General features: G+C 34.4%; 2 protein-coding genes across 5 annotated transcripts; both read right to left on the bottom strand.

Annotated features, from left to right (window-relative positions):
• Positions 1–423: 423 nt before the first annotated feature.
• Positions 424–6,797, bottom strand: LOC105060556 (28 kDa ribonucleoprotein, chloroplastic). Of its 4 annotated transcripts, none has more exons than XM_029260579.2 (5): positions 6,390–6,797; positions 5,540–5,638; positions 5,151–5,429; positions 4,868–5,032; positions 424–711 (listed from the first exon to the last, which is right to left on the bottom strand). In XM_029260579.2, exons 1-4 carry the CDS (start codon positions 6,729–6,731, stop codon positions 4,883–4,885), a joined length of 870 nt encoding a protein of 289 aa, XP_029116412.1. In that variant the 5' UTR covers positions 6,732–6,797; the 3' UTR covers positions 424–711; positions 4,868–4,882. The 4 variants fall into 4 exon arrangements, with proteins under 4 accessions (XP_029116412.1, XP_010942625.1, XP_010942624.1 ...); XM_010944323.4 differs by having other exon boundaries at positions 424–694; positions 6,390–6,796; XM_010944322.4 differs by having other exon boundaries at positions 424–683; positions 6,390–6,796.
• A 5,216-nt stretch (positions 6,798–12,013) lies between these two features.
• On the bottom strand, positions 12,014–13,976 carry LOC105060558 (uncharacterized). Its single transcript, XM_010944325.4, has 5 exons — positions 13,686–13,976; positions 13,467–13,538; positions 13,309–13,379; positions 13,011–13,204; positions 12,014–12,319 (listed from the first exon to the last, which is right to left on the bottom strand). The coding sequence occupies exons 1-5, from the start codon at positions 13,871–13,873 to the stop codon at positions 12,140–12,142; spliced, it is 705 nt and encodes a 234-aa protein (XP_010942627.1). The 5' UTR covers positions 13,874–13,976; the 3' UTR covers positions 12,014–12,139.
• Positions 13,977–19,036: the final 5,060 nt, after the last annotated feature.

Here is a 19,036-nt window from a genome sequence, read left to right as displayed (position 1 = left end):
TTAATGTTAGCTATAGGAAAGTTCCATTATTTTTTCTACCTAAGACTAGACTGAACTAGCTTACGTCCATTACATGTATTACCTTTTAGGACATAGCTTTTCCCACCACACTCACTTTTATCAGTCATTGGTACCCCTGTTTGGCTTAGAATAATCTATTGTTCATGGGCTTGGTCCAAAAAATTATCAGGATAGAACTAAGCTGATTTAAGCCTTAGATACAAAAAACAATTTATCAAGTATCTGAAGAATCCATACAGTTGGAGATAAAAATTAAAGTAGTCAAAATACTTGCTGTCAGAATAACTGAAATGTTGAGTCAGTTGGTGAATAAAATATTATGATGATAAACTTGATCATATCCACCTGATCTTCTCAAGATCACCCGAGGCTGGGCGGATTTAGCAAACAAAATCCTTAAGGTTATGAAAACAAAATCATGAGGATGCATTATTCTTTTATGACAATACTTCTTCTTTGGTACATAATTTCATGTATAAATTTCTGAATACAGTCAACAAAAAATAACTGATTGGTAGTCATCCACTTGTCTTTGGCTATCTGTTGATCTTGCTACAGTTGCAAGCTTGCTGTCATGCCTCTTCATCCCCCGATTTGGCAGCATCTGGAGGTGCTTCTTTCTACCTTGCAACAACCACTTGTGGCCTCTTTCTTTCTTCCAGCTGCATGGAGACTACCTTGCAATGTGAGCTGCCTCAAAAATTTTGGCATGATTTTGTTATGCAGGCAAAGACAAGCATGGTGCTGGGATAGTTATACATACTACCATTAGCTTCTATATCCTAAGCATATATTGATCCGATAAGAGTTTTTATCTTCTGATACTCCACTTTCTCAGAAGCAGCACAACCAGATGGTTTTTATTTTGGACATGGATAAGACATGGCCATCTACTAGTCAAGCTGGTGTACCAATATCTTGCTTGTTGAAGGTTCCTTCTAATGCTTGGTTGATTGATTTGGATGCATTAGACCACGTTCGCTTTCCCTCAATCTTTATCAAATCATGCACCTCATATCCATTGATGCTCTGTTCACCTACCCAGTGACACCACCTCTTTTGTCAAACATGTTGGAAGTACTACTCTATCACCTCATATTCAATCAGACAACATTTTTTGTGTGCATTTCTATTCTTTCAATGTTCTTTCAGTCAACAAAATTACTAGATGCTCAAGTTATCCATGGCTTTCTTCCATGCAGTGTAACATGGACAAAGAGATGAACTGAATTTGGACACATGTCCAGAGTGTCTGACGCGGCAAGAGGAGAAAAAGGAGATATAGGGATATATAGAAATAAAGGTTAACTAAAATATATATTTAAGTGTTGTATAAAAGAAAACATTAAAAGATATTATTTGTTATGGTCTTTTATAACGTGCATTTATCATCCAAACCTTCCAATAATCTCAAGGAGTTTAGGAAAATGACAATTTTGCAAAATCATTTTAGTATTTACATTATCAACCAATACCTAGAAAGAAGGAAACCATATTTTAAAAACTATTATGCTGGGTCAAACTCATTGTTGCAGGAGTTAGCTCTCTACCAATTTCTAAAAAAAATGCAATTAATAAATTTTGGTAACTATTCAAGTATCTGAGGCATATCTCACTCGGGTACATATTGGAATGGATTCTAGGAGCTGGATGCGAGTGTCTAGGTAACATAGCTTCCTTGAATTTGGTTTCTTTCAGGACCTCATCATAAAGAAGAGAAACAGATAGAGAAATCCATGGATGAGGGCAGAATCTTAAATGGCTACCTCCTGGGGTGTTGAAGGCCAAATATCAAGGCTGACTTATTGTTTCTACATATTTCCTCTAAACTTTTTGGAGAGAAAACTTCTCTAATATTTTGAATTTGTTGTTGCTTTCAAACTTTCTTTCCTTTTTTTTTTTTTAAAGAAAAAAAAAAAGAGTTGTCAAAGTAAAGTTGACAATATCTCCAAAAAAAGGTTTCCTCTTTATAGTGTCTCTTACATATCTGCCCAGTTTTCTTTATACATAACCTACAGAACACCTATAAAATGGAAAACCACTCAAGGAACAAAGAGTCCTCACTATTATTAGTTTTAAATTAGAAAAACCATATAGAAGTGAAAGCATCAAATAGATTTATGTTCAAAATAATAAACAATTCTCACTAATTTCATTCAAAGAATGCTAATTTTTTCGTCAAAAAGGTTGGCTTATGCATCTTGTATGGTATCACAGACAATTGTATCACTTACCATAATGTGTGCTTTTAGTTGGTTCTACAATTGCACAATACCTAAATAATCCTGGTAACAACCAAATAGTGGTGGAAGAATTAAATATATTTGTGCTCAAAACAATGTCAATAATATTCATTTATAAAACGATACACTTTTTTTTGTCAGAAAGATTAGCTTGTGCTTTTAGTTGTTTATACAATTGTGCAGTCTCTAAATAGTCCTGTTAACAACTTGCTCCCATTATTAATCCTTGTTATGGTCAGATTCCTACCATGCACTAAATCCTCAATTTTTTTTGACATCTCCCTCGCAAATTTTAACACAAATTATTCAATTTGCTGCATCTATGTTATATCTACAATACCACAGCCTCGACGCTCATAAACAAGCGATTTTGAGAAATCAACTAAATGACATATAATGCTTCTTTTACACTACTATGTCTTCTATCAGGATCCAAATCGCCAGTGAATCTCCCTAGTCAAGCTCTCCCTTAGAGGGAAAATGTTATGCCCTCTAATTCCACAAATTAGTTACAGATTCTCAATTTCTCATGCTTTGAATTGTCATAGATATGTAGATGAAAAATTTGCATTGCTAGCTTGTCGGTTCTAGGTTTGTTCTGGTCTTCTTATTATTGTTTTCAAGAACTTTGTAGTGGTTAAGGATTGGGACATAGCATAAAGTTGAAAGCTTATGTCAAACAAAACAGTTGTATTGTGTGTATCTTTTCAAAATAGTTCATTGGTTGTCTTAGGGTCTTGGAACTCGAACTTCAGTCGGGGTTATGCAAATCATTTATGTAATACACTAATGATACATGTAACCTTACTACTCCAACTGCACACATGGTTTTAAGAATTGGCCACCATGGCTGTTATAGCAGATTCTATAACAGCTGCTGTAACAGCCTTAGCTTGAAACCACTATGCTAAGCATCATAGAGGCGCTAAATGGTGCTCGGATGAAAGTGCCTGATATAATCAGCAAAAAGGTAATATAGCGGCTGCTATGCTATGGGTTCAAAGTGGGATATTTGATCCATAGCAGGCCAGACTTGTTTCCTGTTGGATTGGTCCAACAATCAACCATCCCAATAGGTTGTTTAAAGCAATAGCTGGTCTGGTTATTTCATGCTGTAGACAAATGGAGTGGTCTAGTTATTCCATGCTCTAGCCAAATAAAGCAATGGATTTCCTCCCTCCCTTCCTTCCTCTCCCTCTCTCCCTCTTTTCTTCTCTCCTTCTTCCTGTCCCCCTCCCTCTCTGACTCTCCCTGTTGGTACAACCCAGAACAACATGATATGGACTTGTACCATGCCGACCTATTTGCCTGCCGATACAACCTCCGGTACTAATTCGGTGAACCTTGCTTAAAAAACATATTAATATGTTTTAGTAGGCTGTTTGAGTAATAGTGACTACTACAACAGCTGCTATCCATTATCTGCTGTGAAAACCTTGGCAGCTACTTCCTCACCATCCGCTTTATAATACATTGTGCATACATTGAGATTCCTAATTCACTCATTCTAACTAGTGTAATATATCTAAGTAGAATGACTATAACAACACTCATGTAAACAACACTCATTTCCTCTATTTACCTATCATTTTCAGAATTACACTATTCTTATCTCCACCTAAATTATTCTCCCTCCTTTTTCATTGTGCATACGCCCTATGAATGCATATACACTAATCCCTTGGTAGCGGACATCTTTAGACTCTTTTACTTGTTACATTCTGCTTTCTCTTGATGAATGCAGAAACCTCTCTATGAAAGAAACCGGATGTCTTATCCAGGGAAAAGCTCCAAGCATGGAGAAAACTTTTATCATGACCCTCTGCTTGATAGCAAGGAAATTCAGGGAATGCCACGACATTGGAGGAAGCAAGCGCTACCTCCTCAGTGTTAACCTCCACTCAAAATCTTCCCTTTTTTTTCCTCTTTACAAATTGTTGAAATCCTAAGGCTTATATGCTTCTTACACCTCCTTAAAGCCATTAAATCCAGTTCTCTTAATGCTCTATATGTTCTTTTGAACCTTCTTTTCTAACTTAAGGTGTTCTTTTGAGTCTTCTCTTATTATCCATGTCACCACATAGGCATATGCTGAGTTATCCTCTACTCCTAGTGTTTGTCTTAAGAATCTTCTCACCATTTATGTTTACGTGTTTTATCTATTGAGAAGCGAACAGTAGATCATTCAAGTACTACTTCAGAGTGACACAAAAATCATACTAGTTCAGAATTACTTTCCTGGTGTGAGCATACACGGGGCTCCAGTATTTATTTTGTCACTATAAATTGTTATTATCAAATCGAAATTCTAGAAAATCCATCTTGATAATTTATTCTGAAGTACTGCCCTGCCAGAATGTCGGGAGTATGGAGTGAACTACATACGTCCATACACAAACTTAAAGCATTCTACCTGCCATGTGACACTCTTGTGGTAATGTCATGTCATGCCTATTTAGCATATGGAACCTTGTTAAAAATAAAAAATAAAAAACACACGATTTCAATAAAGATAAAGTGAAGGTATATACAATATGATATTTATTTGATGGTATATTCAATATGATATTTAATATAAGTTTTTACTATGCCTCATTCAATACCTCCTCATATTTTCCTCACATTTCACCATCTTCGTTTGATTGCTCTCTCCTGCCATTTGCTGCATTTGATGTGTCATCTAATTGCTCATTCCTTGACAATTTAGCTTCAGCACTGTCAGTTTGAATGGTACCAAATGCCAAATTTACTGGCCTTCCCATCAATTTCTGCAACAATAACAACATAGCATGCATCCACATAAAGAGATACTCATAAGAAATCTACAGTTATTAAAAAAGCTATAGGTGATGTATCATGTGCATATATAACTAGGTCCAAATCTACCTTCCCATTGTACGTAGCTATTGCAGCCTCTGCTTCTTCTTTTGAAGCAAAGGAGACAAATCCATAGCCTGCTGATCTTCTTGGATTGCTCTGGAAGATCACTTCAGCAGATAAAACATTCCCACTGGCATTAAAGAGTTCTCGAAGATCACGAGACCTTACCCTCCAAGATAAATTCCCCACAAAAACATTGAATTTGGGCACAGGAATCGTTGCCGCTGAAGAATCCTTTTTCAATGATCTGGCAAATTCCACCTTAATCACTCGACCATCCAATTCCTAAATTGCAATCAGCAGAAAGATAATGTTAAAATGAAAAAGACTTGACAGATTATCTCATGGAAGAAAAAAATTGAGGGGGGCCCGATTCCCTAACCTGAAATACTTACGTATGAATTGAGATTGTTGAGGGCTGCAACAGCTTCTTCCTCCGAAGCCATTGTGACAAATGCCAATCCTCTGTTTCTGGTGCGATTATACATTGAGAGCTGGACAAAGCAAGTCCGAATGATCAATATATAGTAAATATACATAGTGAAAGACAAACAAGGGACATAACGAACACAAGATAGACCTTTTCAGACAACATTGACTAGCCATCAAACACAAAATAAACAGAGGAATATAAATTTACCTAGCCTTTGTCATTAATGTGATATCATGGTTAACGGATGATCAATGTCAAGGGCAATAAAAGTGCAAGTTCTCATACAATCACATTCAACAAAAGTTTGAAAGGCACGAAAGGTTGTGTGAACTTGATAGCGAAGATCATTACAAGGTTTTTCTGTTATTTGTTTCTTCCTGCCATCTTAATATGGAATAATACAGATTTGATTGCAATTAGCATTGCTGTTAACTAACCCAGATTACAGCACAAGACAATTGAAATCATCAAATTCCAGGATTGCCCAGTGACAAATTACTTGAGACAAACCACTTAACAAGATGTGCTCTTTCCTGGCTTTGTCACTATACTTTATTTTCCTCATCTTCGAAATTTCCAAATGTCTTTTTTAGCTAAACAGATTTGTATTTAAGATTGTGACAGTTTTCTCTTTCCAATCCATGTCAATTTCGAATTTTTGAACAAGGATCAAAATCCCCATTAATCCACGGATAACTGCATGAGCAAAGCACTGACATGATAAATTCAATTAAAACCAAAATCGAAATGGCAGCCAAGAAACACTCCAAGATTCAACCTTCCCCAAACTCAGAAGAGAAATAAGTTGATACCTCGACATCAATCACGGTTCCGTGCTGCTCGAAGAGCTTTCTGATGTCCTCGGCAGTGCAAGTCCAAGGTATATTCTGCGCAATCAGCCGCTTCCGAACCTCTCCTGGAATCTCTGTCGACTCCTCTGCTGCCGCTGTTTCTGTGGCCGAGCTGGTGGTGCTAAGAGCCGCGATAGGAGAGAAAGGTCGCTGGAGGAAAAAGATTCCTCCCGTGCTGCTTCGAGTGCTGGGAATCTGAGGGACGGTAAAGGGGAAGAGGGTTTGGGTTTGAGAGGGTTTTGAGAGTGGAGGAGAGACATGAGGTTGGAGAGGGGAAGGGAGTCGGAGAAGAAGAAGCGCCATGGCCGAAGGCACTGGTACTCCGCTTTTTTATCCGCTGGGTGGCTCCAATGAGATTTTTCCAAGTGAAACTATGAACAGCACTAAAACGGCAGCGGTTTTTTTTTTTCCTTTTTATTAAAAAAAAAAGAAATGTCTAAACCGGTAGCGTTGGAGGTATATTTGTTGTTTACGATGAGCAAATGGTCACTGGAATTCTGCCAAGACCCCATTTTTCAAAAATCGAAAACTCACTACTGTCATTTTTATCAAATCTAAAATTTTTCTGCAAAGTGATAATACTTGGTAGATGCATTAGACATAGATTGCATTTAAAGATTTTCGATCAGAACATATAATTTTTATTTTTATAAATCTATATATGCTTCTTTTTTTTTCAATCAAAATGGTGGTAGAGTGTACCGGGCACCACCCATTTTAATAGCGATGAAATAGATATAAAATATTTTTTGCAACTCTTAGGGCAGGAAATCGTTTTTCACGAGAAATAAGTATTTGTAAACTATTTGAAAAAAAAAAGATGTTTCTAGAAGGAAAAAAAAAAACACTACTAAGGGAAGACGTAACTCCTACTTCCCAAACAATACTAAACAATAAGCCAAAAAAGAACACCAATAAACCAAACTGCTAGTTGAAGTTGCTCCAAATCATGCAAACTGGTTAAAAAAATTAATCTGGCCATGCCTGACCTTAATTGGGCTTACTTTATGTTAGAGATTTTTTTAATTAGAATCATGCATGGGTTGGATTTTTCTGACGAAACTTTAAATAGATCAAATATCTGACTCGGCTATGGTCATGAACGAAGAGTTTTTTTGGATCAAAATAATTTCGGTCGACTTGGGTAATGATTTTGAATAAAAATTTTTAAGTATTTAATTTTTTTTAAAGATTAATTATAATTTATCTATCTAGGATTAAGCTTGATTTCATTAAGTTTCATGTGATTTGAAAAGTAGTACTTAACCCACTTGAAGTCAGATCCGTCAAACTCATTCTTACTCCATTGCCCACCTATGTTGTAAAATGGATTCGAGTATTTCTTTTCAATGTGATTTTGTTGTCCTGTTCTTCTCCAAAATCGCTTGATCAGATGCATAGTAGTCCGAATCAAAATCTTTTCCACTAAATTGAAGCCTCAATTCATTTAATCGAAAAGAAAAGGCAACCAAAAAATCAAAAAGAGTTACTTTATAATTTTTTAATAATTATATCATGCGATGATTTTTTTTCTGATTTTTTATCTCATTTGATTGCAGGATAAATTTAGACGATTATATAATGGTCCCATTGTATATGTAATTATTTAATATAGTGATCCCTCGTATTTGACAGCATTCAAATTTATTTAAATAATTATACAGTAGTCACAGTGTTTCTTAATTTCTTTCTTCTAATAGCCGATCCTTCCTTAGATGTTTGGAATAATTTAAATTATTCAATAGTGGTCCTAGAAAATCTCAAATTCTTTCTTCTATGTATCCGTCTCATTTAGCACTATTTCGATTATTTCAAATCATTTAGCAATAGTCTCGGTAATTATTTAATACAGTGATTTAGTCTCCGTTAGTAGTATTTGGATTTGTTTAAATAATGATGCAATAGTCCCAGTAAATCTAAATATTTTTCTTGTAGTGATCGATAGTGTATAGATTACTTTATAGAGTTATAAAGTAATCCCATTATTGCTCTTGTACTATATAATGATTAGTTCACTTTTTTACAAACTTAGTTGTTAAATATATACTAACAATTATTTTACTTTGGATGCAGGTATGGCTAAGATTAGATTCTCCTTTGAGATCCACCATGGAAGAATATTACCAAAAGGACCACATGAAAAGCATTCCGGAGGTAATATGATAATGTTGATCTTGACCTGATAAGTTATTTTGAACTCCAAAGTATATAGGTCAATCTAGGATGTTTATCCACTAGTAATATATATTTATTGATATCCAATGACAATATTGAACATGAATCAGGGTTATTAGATATTAATGATGTAATATTGAACATGAATCAAGGGTGTTCAAGTTACTTTTAAAGTAGGAAGTATTTTTCATTATGATTTATGAAAAGACTGATATGTTGCCACTCAATATGAGAGAGGGCTCAATGCTATCCAGGAGGAAAAGTTCAAGACCCAAGGGACTCGGGATGAAAGTGTGGATACATGAGTCATTGTTGACTTTATGGAATTATATGATGATAGAGCTAATGACATAGTTAGTACTACAATGGTAGATGATAGGGCTGATGACACACATGAACAACAAATTGGGCCTAACAATGAGGGGATGGATAGGATGGGTGAGAATAGGGATGAGCAAGGTGATGATGATGAAGTAGAGGCTAGGGCAACAAATGAAGATAATTAAAATAAAGATAAATTATAGGAACACTCTTTCAACTTTAAAAATTGTCAAATTAGTTCTTCAAGTTTTTAAAATTTTTTAATGTGGTACTACTATTTATTTACTAGCAAATGGTGCTAGCTTTTTATTTCAATAGATGAAAATGCCCTTTGTTCATATTGAATAGATTATCGACAAGAAAGGGATAGAGGTGGAGGAAGTTGCCATGGATGGAGAGGGTGGGATCATGGAGGTCGGCGTGGAAGGAGAGGACGGCATCAAGAGCCTCATGGGTGAGATTGGAGGAGGAAGAAGAGAAAGAGAAGGGGTTAGGAGGAAGAGAAGGAGGGAGAAGGGAGAGCATTCGTGGGTGGGCTTATAAAAGGAGGAAGATGAGGAGGAGAAGTGGATAAGAAGAAAGGAGAAAAGGAGAAAGAGGAGTTGTCAGCAAGAAAGGATAGAGATGGAGGGAGCCACCATGGAGGAGAGGTCATGAGCAGATTTGGAGGAAGAGGATGAGAAGTGGGTGAAGAGAAAGAGGAAAGAGAAGGAGGAGTCATGGGTGAGCTTAGAGGAGGAGAAGGATGAGGAAAAATATAGATGATGAGGTATGGGAGGAGGGGAAGAAAAAATCACTGGTGAAGAAGGGGTAGAGCTGGTGGGAGTTGCTATAGAGAGGGATATAGATGGGTTTGGAGGAGGAGGAGAAGTGGGAGAGGAGGAAGGGGAGGAGGGGGAAAAAGGTTCGCCAGTGAGATGCGTGGAGGTGGTTGGAGCAACCATAAAGAGAGAGGGCTCACAAGTGAGCTTGGAGAACGAGAAGAAGTAGGTGAAGAGAAAGAAAAGGGAAAAAAAGGGATCATGGATGAGCTTGGAGGAGAAAGAGGATGAGAAAAAAATGGATGAGGAGAAAGAAAAGCAGGGGAAGGAGAGGTCCTCGATGAGGAAGGGACAAAGGTGGTGGAAGCCTCTGTGAAGAGGGATATGGGTGGGCTTAGAGGAGGAAGAGAAGTGAGAGAGCAGGAAGGAGAGGAGTAAGGAGGGTTCACCAGTGAGGTGGACGAAGATAGAGGAAACCACTATGGAGGAAAAGGGCTCACAAGTGGGCTTGAAAGAGGAGGAAAAGTAGGTGAGAAGAAAGAGGAGCAGAAATAAGAGATCACCGATGAGGAATGGACAGAGGTAGAGAAAATCGCCATGGAGGAAGAAGGCTCATGGACAGGCTTGGAAGAGGAGGATGATGAGGAGAAGAAGGGGATGAGGAGAAAGAGGAGGATGGAGAAGGAAGGAAAAGAGACGTCAGTAACAGAGGTAGAGAAGTGGAGCAATCAGAGAGAAAAGAGGGAGGAGATGTGGATAAGGATAGTTTGACCATTTTATAAAATAATGATATCATATAGTGGTCATATGATATCATTCTATTAATGAAAATAAACTGTAGAACCATATTGGAATATCTTGAAAACTTGAAAAACTAGTTTTATACTTTTTAAAGTCGAGAGAATATAAATAAAATGGACTAAAGTTAAAGAGATATTCTTATAATGTATCCTTAAAATAATAATGGACATGAGAGTGACTATAAACCGAGTTGGTTGAATGAAGATCTTGAAGATACTAATAATGATCATATCTTCAATACTAAGATTTCTAGCCCCATTCATAAGGACTATTCCTTTGAACCCCCTCCTGATCATTTTGATGCGGCAAGGCCACCTAGAAAAGTGAACACATCCCCTTATATGACTTTGTTGAGAACTCTTTATACAATAAAGAGTTAAGAAGTATGCATGGGTCTTTCAAAAATAATAGGAAGTATGATCCAAAATTTAATGAAGAAGTGGACATGATAAATCCAGACTTACAGTAAGAGATGAAGTTTACAAATACCATAATTTTTAGAACTGCATTGAGAGAGTATGTAGTACGGAGATCCATCAACTTGAAATTTAAGTTAAACGAAGGTTACAAGATATTAACTGTATATAAGAATGAGTATGGATGATGGATTTGTGCTTCTAAAATTAGGGATAAACTTATATTTCGGAATAAAACATTCCACCAAACTTGTGTTTCCCTGCAACTCCCTAACAAACCAAAGTTAGATGCCTAATGGAACCAATTGTGAGCAAGTTGTCCAGGTATGTTTTCATTTGGGAGTTCGAAGGAATATCACAATATATGACTGCTTTTGGACAGAATATAACTGTCTCATTCATCTGCCTCCTGTTTAAATATTGATCTTATATTTCTACAGTATCGTGGATGATTCCATTTCCCCTCATGTAAACTGATGTTGGAGTTCCCTAGACTTGATCTGCCCCCAGTCTAAGCTTAAGGACCATCAAATTTTAGAAGAATCTAGCTGACTGTTTGGAGAATCTATTTAGAAAATCCTTTAATCTCAAAAACTCATCAATACTCTTAATTACCATCACATGTAATCATTTCTCCTAGAGCATGTTTGGTTGAGGGAAGTCAGCTCTGAAAAATGAGAAATGAGAATGAGTAACTCTCTTTCTAGCTATTTGGTTGAGAGAACCACTCTCATTCTTTTTTCGATTCCAAAAAAAAATAGGAGCCCTAATCCTCCAAAACTTAATCAATTATTTCTTTTATTATTCAAATCTTATTTTGATTATGATGCAACGAGGCATGTGGCCATTTTGATTCTCATTCTAATACATTTCGATTCCAATTCTAACCGGAAAACATGTGCGCCCCAAGTTCTAACGGACTAATTAATCCACAAACCAAAAGGTTCCACTAGATCACATCTTTGATCCTTCATTTCAACACGGCCTACTGCAGTGGATGCGCAGCAGCCTCGTGCCATTTCATAAACTGGAGGCTTGTTTGGTGGCATGTTATTTCACCTACCCAGTTTGTTTCTTGTCAACTAGCAAATTAATCATTGCTCTACTCATGTCATCGTACGCCACGAATATTTCATTAGCAACGTGCTACAGTTCTGAGACACAGGAGAGATATTTATACAAACTTTTGAAAAGAACAAACAATTATAATTCTAAGAGGGAGCATCTTTCCCTTTGTTTATTTATCACTTGTTTCTCCCGTGTCTTTTGACTGAGCTGTGCTTGGATTGGCCTCTTTGTCTGTTGGAATTTCTCTCTCTTCGGCTTCCTTCTCTGCTTGGTTTTCTTTCCCTATGAGCTCTCCTTTCTCAATGATAGGCTCCACCAATGCACCCACCTCTTCTTCTATTTGATCAACCTAAGCAACAGTTAATATAAATATTATATCAGAGGTTCTTTCCCTTCAACAAACTAAAAAATTCAGGAGTTCATTGGTCAGTCGAATCCAGCAACAAAGATTTTGCAATATTTCTACTAGCTAGGGAGGAAGGTATCATTTTTTTCACAAAAAAGTATACGTATTTCTGCTGTAGACGAGAAAGTTTCAGTTTTGAATGCTTCCTTCTCAAAAAAAGAAAAGAAAAAATCCTTTGAAAAGGAAAACGTGATGAAAATTAAAGGTTTTAGTGGTCTAATTTCTTGCAAGAAACCACTAGCCTGAAATGGTCGAAAAGTAAAAGGAAAATGGAAAGGTCAATTCCACACTGTAGGATGGTGGACATGTCAAGGACGATAAGCGTATGAAAATAACCCTCGGTATTACCTGAGAAATTTCGGCACTGACTATTTGCATGTTGATCTTATCATTAATAGGAAACCAACATGTTAACGATGGAGCATAGATCTCGACTACCCATTTCCATGGACTATTCAACTTCTGAATACTGAATATACCACTCGTAGATTTTTTTCCTCTTTTTATAGAAATAACCAATTGTATAGTTGTTAATTATATGTTAGCAATATTAAGCTAATGAAGAAGCTGGATTAGAGATGTATGTTATGATATTTCTGGGAAAAAATTATAATTAAATTTATAAAGAGGTCACCTTGTGAAGGAAGGCTTCAGCTTTCTCTGCATCCTTGTCTATTTGGTCTGCAATGTTCTCAATCTTCAAAACTTCCTCCTTCAACCTTCCATCGCCAGGAAGTACATCAGCCACATCAGAAGCTATCTCCTCTGTAATCTCTGCCACCTTCTCGACGGTCTTTAAGATAGTTTCAGCAGCCTTCTCCACCCCATCTAAGACAAAATTCAGAGACATGAATCCAGCTCTTGCACCAACAAAGGATCTGAACCATGATCATATTTATTCTTATCATTCTAATTAACCCAGTATGTAGTACCTTCGATCCTCAATATTCTCTTGTAGAATGGTAAGGCAAGGCAAACGATGGACCCTAACACCCATCTAGCCCTGCAAAATTCACAAACTTTCATATATGTGAAATGGAAACAAGAGAGAGGATTTTAATTGGATGAATAGCCCAGTGTGTTCTCTTACCATATGGGGATGTTGGGTAAAGGAAGACCACGACCGGATGGTTGAACCGGAGCGGCATTAGAGTTAGTCTCTCTACATCAAAGTAGTGAAATAATCTAGTCATGATCATATGATATCAAAAGAATTCTAATAAAAGCTTACGGAAAGATAAAAGAAACTATCACATATTATCTATTAAAAAAAAAAAAAAAAAGTGATTCCTTAGTGAAGAACATGTACTTTGGATCCTCTTTACTTGACTTCGTGCCATCAACGCCGGAGGATTGCATCACCCGGGCAACGGAGATACTACGCCTCCGAGGGGATGCAGAGAATTTTACGAACAGATGTTGAGGAGCAACCTTTGGGCAAGAGCTGGAAGGGAGGGTGAGGTGAGGAGGTTTGGCAGGAATAAGAGAATGAGCCATGACCTTGGTCTCCAAATAATTTCTTATGATCTCTACATAATTTATAAATGGGAAGAAGTAGATGGCTTTTGATGCGTTCTTATTATAGTGCGAGGAAGACGCTTTCATGGGACCAAACTCTAGCTATGGCAAACAAATCAAGCTTAAGCCTTGTGTTGCGGTAAACTTTTCCAACGTCTGGCGGCCCAAACTTTGTGACTTGTCCTGGTTCGGTGTTGCTTGTTTCGTGTTCACAGCATATTCTATTTATCAAACTTTTGGTGTTGGCATGTCCAAAAGCCAATTAAAAGAGTAGCTTGGATGCTGGTCTTTTGTCGTACCGGCAAAGTTGTAGTTTTCTTTTTTTTTTTTTTTTTTGATGGAAAAGAGGGAGGTTGCGGACGACCACCCTGAAATTTATCGAAGTTAATATTTACAGAGCGTGCAAAGTAGTTGACAAGTCAAACCGGACAAAAACCCACCAAGTGCCCCATGAGCTGGACTCCTGCGAACTTGAGCATGCTAAGTGCAAAAAAATAACCCAACAATTGGATTGAGGTTATTTTTATAACAGCTTCCAAGATATAAATCAAAGAAACGTGGAAAACACCTCCCAACAGCTGTTGGGAAATACCTCCCAACGGGAGGTTGGGAGTGGATTGGATAATACTCATTTAGACTTATATTTAGAGATGATAATAAATCGAATATAGGTCAGATTGATCAATATTTATATCCATACTGTAATTAAAAATTTTATATTTATATCCAATCCATATCCATCTTTGATCGAATCAAATTGGATAGATAAGAGGGATCGGATTGGATCAGATCGAATTGAGTTAGATAAAGAACTCATTATGTAAATACTATAAAATAATTATAATATTTTTGTATTAAATAAGAGGATTACACTACCTGTGGTATTTATTAAGAAATCATTTACAGAGTGGTCACAATAGAGTGACCAAATTGCAACAGTTGTATGGAATAGCAGAGACTAAACTGACCCTATACTATTTTGGATGACCACAGTTCAGTGCAGAACCTGAAATCATATCTCAAAAAAATATGCATCAAGAAATTGGTGGATAACAGTGTAGGAGTCAAAGTTTCTTACAGGTCACCCTGTTTTTGTAATTGCTTCTCCTAGGTTTTCCTTATCCAATGGATATCTCTTTTATAGAGTCAAATCCTTATTGAACTCTTAGATGTTGCTTTCAGATTTCAGAAGCAAAAGAGCTTCGACCATTCCTTGATTGTGCTGGCTTGAGCATCCAGTAACCACTCTGTGGTGTATAAATGAATCGATTGTATATAGTCTTGTGAAGATAGACTTCGAAATAGAATCTCCTCTTATTTCTCTCCTCCCATAATATCCAGCAAAAAGTCCCAACAATGAAATCCCAAGTTTTCGGTGAGATGTATTTAGGAAGCACTTCTCTCTGTTCTTTCCAGAGATGGGTGAGATGAAACAAATATGTAGCCTTTTGATTATTTGATTCCATAATTCCTTGACAAAAGTGCAGGAGACAAATAAATGATTTGTCGTTTCCTCTTGATCCGCACAGAGAGAGCATTTAATCTAAACTCTTATTGCTTTCCTTTCGAGGTTCTTTGCGGTCTATAATTTGTTTTCAAATAGGAGCCAACAAAAGACTTTAATTTTGATTGGGAGCAATGTTGACCAGATTATATTTGGAAAATACAAATCCTTAAGAGATAAAGATGTCAGCCATTGATCCCTCTAGAAGGAAATTATTCTGCCATTGCCTATCTTGAACCAATAGCTTAGGTTGAAGAATTCTCATACTTTCAAAGTGCTCTTTCACATGGCTAAGCCGTATGTGCTTCTACATGATTCCAGTTTGCTTGGTAGATTGCCATTGAAGTGTAGCTTCAAAATTAGGTCCTTCCAAAGTGTTACCTGGTCTGAGTATAGATGGCACCATTTTTTTGTCGAGAGATATTGGTTGAAGATTTTTAGATCAATGATTTTCAATCCTGTAAAGAATTTAGGTTGGCAAACCTTATCCCAACTTACCAAGCAATGTCTCCCATGGCAAGAATTATCTCCTCTCCAAAGGAACGCTCTTCTTTTTCTATCAATTTTTTGAATTATCTCTTATGATAGTAGGAATGAAGACATCCAATAATTAGGGATTGAGCTTAACACTATATTGATTAGAATCAATCTTCCACCCAATGAAAGCAATCAGCCTTTTGATGATTGAAGTTTTCAATCAATCTTTTTACTTAAAAAAGTCCAATATCAAGTCTTTGGCTTAGAGAAGTGGAGTGGAAAGCTGAGATACACTAAAAGAAAATTAAATTTTTACGATAAAATTATTTACGATGTAAATATTTTCATTGCAAATAACTCTATTTACGATACAAAAGTAGTTCCATCGTAAATAATAAATTATTTATGATGAAATTTTTTTTATCATAAATAATACTTATTTACAATGTAAATACTAAATTATTTACAATGTAATTGTGCGTCGTAAATAATCGATAAAAATCATAAATATTAAAAAAAATTCATCGATTATTTACGACGTAAATTTTTTCCATCGTAAATGCCCATTATTTACAATATAAAATCATCTTTCCATCGTAAATATTTAGTTATTTACGATACAAAATTTTCATCACAACTAATCATCAAAAATTAAATTTAAAAAAAAATAAATATCAAATTATTGGCGATGTAAAGTTTTACATCGTAAATAAGATATATTTGTGACGTAAAATAAATTTTCATCGCACATATTGAATTATTTACAATGCAAAATTTACATCGTAACTAATCGATGAAAATCAAAAATTTTAAAAAAAATAAATAATAAATTGTTTACGACAAAAATTTATTCATCGTAAATAATTGGTACTTGCGATGCAAAATAGATTTTGCATCACAAATATTGAATTATTTACGACACAAAATTTTTATCTCAACTAATCAATGAAAATCAAAAATTAAAAAAAAAATAAATAATAGATTATGTACGATGTAAATATATTTATTATAAATAATTTATATTTACAATGCATAATGCATTTAAAATCATAAATATTTAATTATTTGTGACATAAATTTTTCATCATCAATAATCGATGAAAATCAAAAATTTTTAAAAAATAGATATTAGATTATTTATGATGTAAAAAACCTACATCATAAATAATTAACTACTTACGATGTAAAATAGATTTTGCATCACAAATATCAAATTATTTGCGATGCAAAATTCTATCACAAATAATCGATGAAAATCAATTTTTTTAAAAAAAAATAAATATCAAATTATTTATGATATAAATATTTTATAAATTTAAAAAATAATTTAAATATTTTATGATCAATTTTTTGGTCATAATTTTTTTAATATTTTACAACCAAAAAATTGACCGTAAATATAATTTACAATCAAATATATATTTTTTTATTTTTTTCTAAATATGACATAATTTTAAAATTTAAAATCTATCTTCATCATTCATTATCTAAATAATTATCATTAGAGTATCATCACAAAAGATCATTTCAATCCGATAGTCCTAGCTATGTCGATCAATAAAATTTGATTTTGACGATCACGAATGATCGTATGATGATCTGATAGATAGAGATCATCGATGGATCCGAAAACTTACAACGATGATCTCGATGATATTTATAGCATACTATCAAAATTTTACTTTAATCAGACATCATTATCATGATCAATTTAGTATGAGATAATTTAGACTATTAAATAAAAAATAAATGATCAAAATATCAAACAATATCTGATTATAAGATGATTTTTTAGATAAATAATTTTTGCTACTACTTTAATCATCTGTATAGTAGTGATCGTAAAATATAAATTATATATGTATATGAACCATCCACGTTAAGTAGATCTTACAAAAATATAAGTATAATTACTTAAAGACTTTAAGAATGAATATCAAGAGATATACAGTTTTGGATGGTTCATATATGTGTAGTTTGAATTTTACGATCACCACCATACAACCGATCAAAGTAGTAGCAAAGATTATTTATCTAAAAAAATTATTTTATAATCGAACGTCATTTGATCTTTTGATCATTCATTTTTTATTTAACGGCTCAAATCATTCCATGCTAAATTGACCATGATAATGATATCTGATTGAAGTAAAATTTTGATAGTGTGCTACAAATATCATCGAGATTATCATTATAAATTTTTAATCTATCAAATCATCATGCAGTCGTTTGTGATCGATGAAATCAAATTTTATTGATCGACACGGTTAGGGCTATCGGATCGAGATGATCTTCTATGACGATATTCTAATGATAATTATTTAGATAATGAATGATGAAGATAATTTTAAATTTTAAAATTATACTATATTCAAAAAAAAATAAAAAAATTATACTACAAGAATATAGAGTTTTTACGATGTAAAATATTTTTTATCATAAATAATTTATTATTTATAATAAAAATTTATTTATATAGTAAATACTAAATTATTTATGATGAAAATTTTTATCATAAATAATTGATAAAAAATCTAAAATTTTTTAAAAAATAAATAATTTATGATGGAATATTTACACTGTAGATAATTTAATATTTGAGATGCAAAAGAATTTTACATCACAAATATTTTTTATTTGCGATGTAAAATTTTAGTCACAAATAATCTATAAAAATTTATAAATTTTTTAAAAAATAAATAATTAATTATTTATGAGAAAAAATAATAATCATAAATAACTAAAATTATCATCGTAAATTTCTTTTTGAAATTTTTTGTTAAATTTTTTAAAGTAAAAAATTTTTAGAGGGAAATTTTTTTTTTGCTGGAAATTATTAGTGACGTGTATTTCATTTTCATCGCAAATTAGTTTTTTTTGAAATTTTTTTTGGTTAAATTTTTTTAAGAGGGAAAAATTTTTTGGAAAAAAATTTTGACGAGAATTATTGGCAACAAAAATTCAATTTTTATCATTAATAATAATTTTTAGCGACGTAAACTTTTCATCGTTATTGCATTGCTAAAAATCCTATAAAAATCTCAGGTCTCTTTTTTGGTTCTCGCAAAACCCTCCCGACTCTCTCCCTCTCTTCCTCCCTCTCACCCGTCGAAATCCTCTCGAGATTCCTCGCCGACAAGCACCCCTCTTCCACTGCCATC

The sequence above is a fragment of the Elaeis guineensis genome, chromosome 13 (genome assembly GCF_000442705.2).
Source record: "Elaeis guineensis isolate ETL-2024a chromosome 13, EG11, whole genome shotgun sequence".
NCBI lineage: Eukaryota > Viridiplantae > Streptophyta > Magnoliopsida > Arecales > Arecaceae > Elaeis > Elaeis guineensis.
Note: the sequence above shows the minus strand (reverse complement) of the source record. Positions and strands in the feature narration are given on the sequence as shown.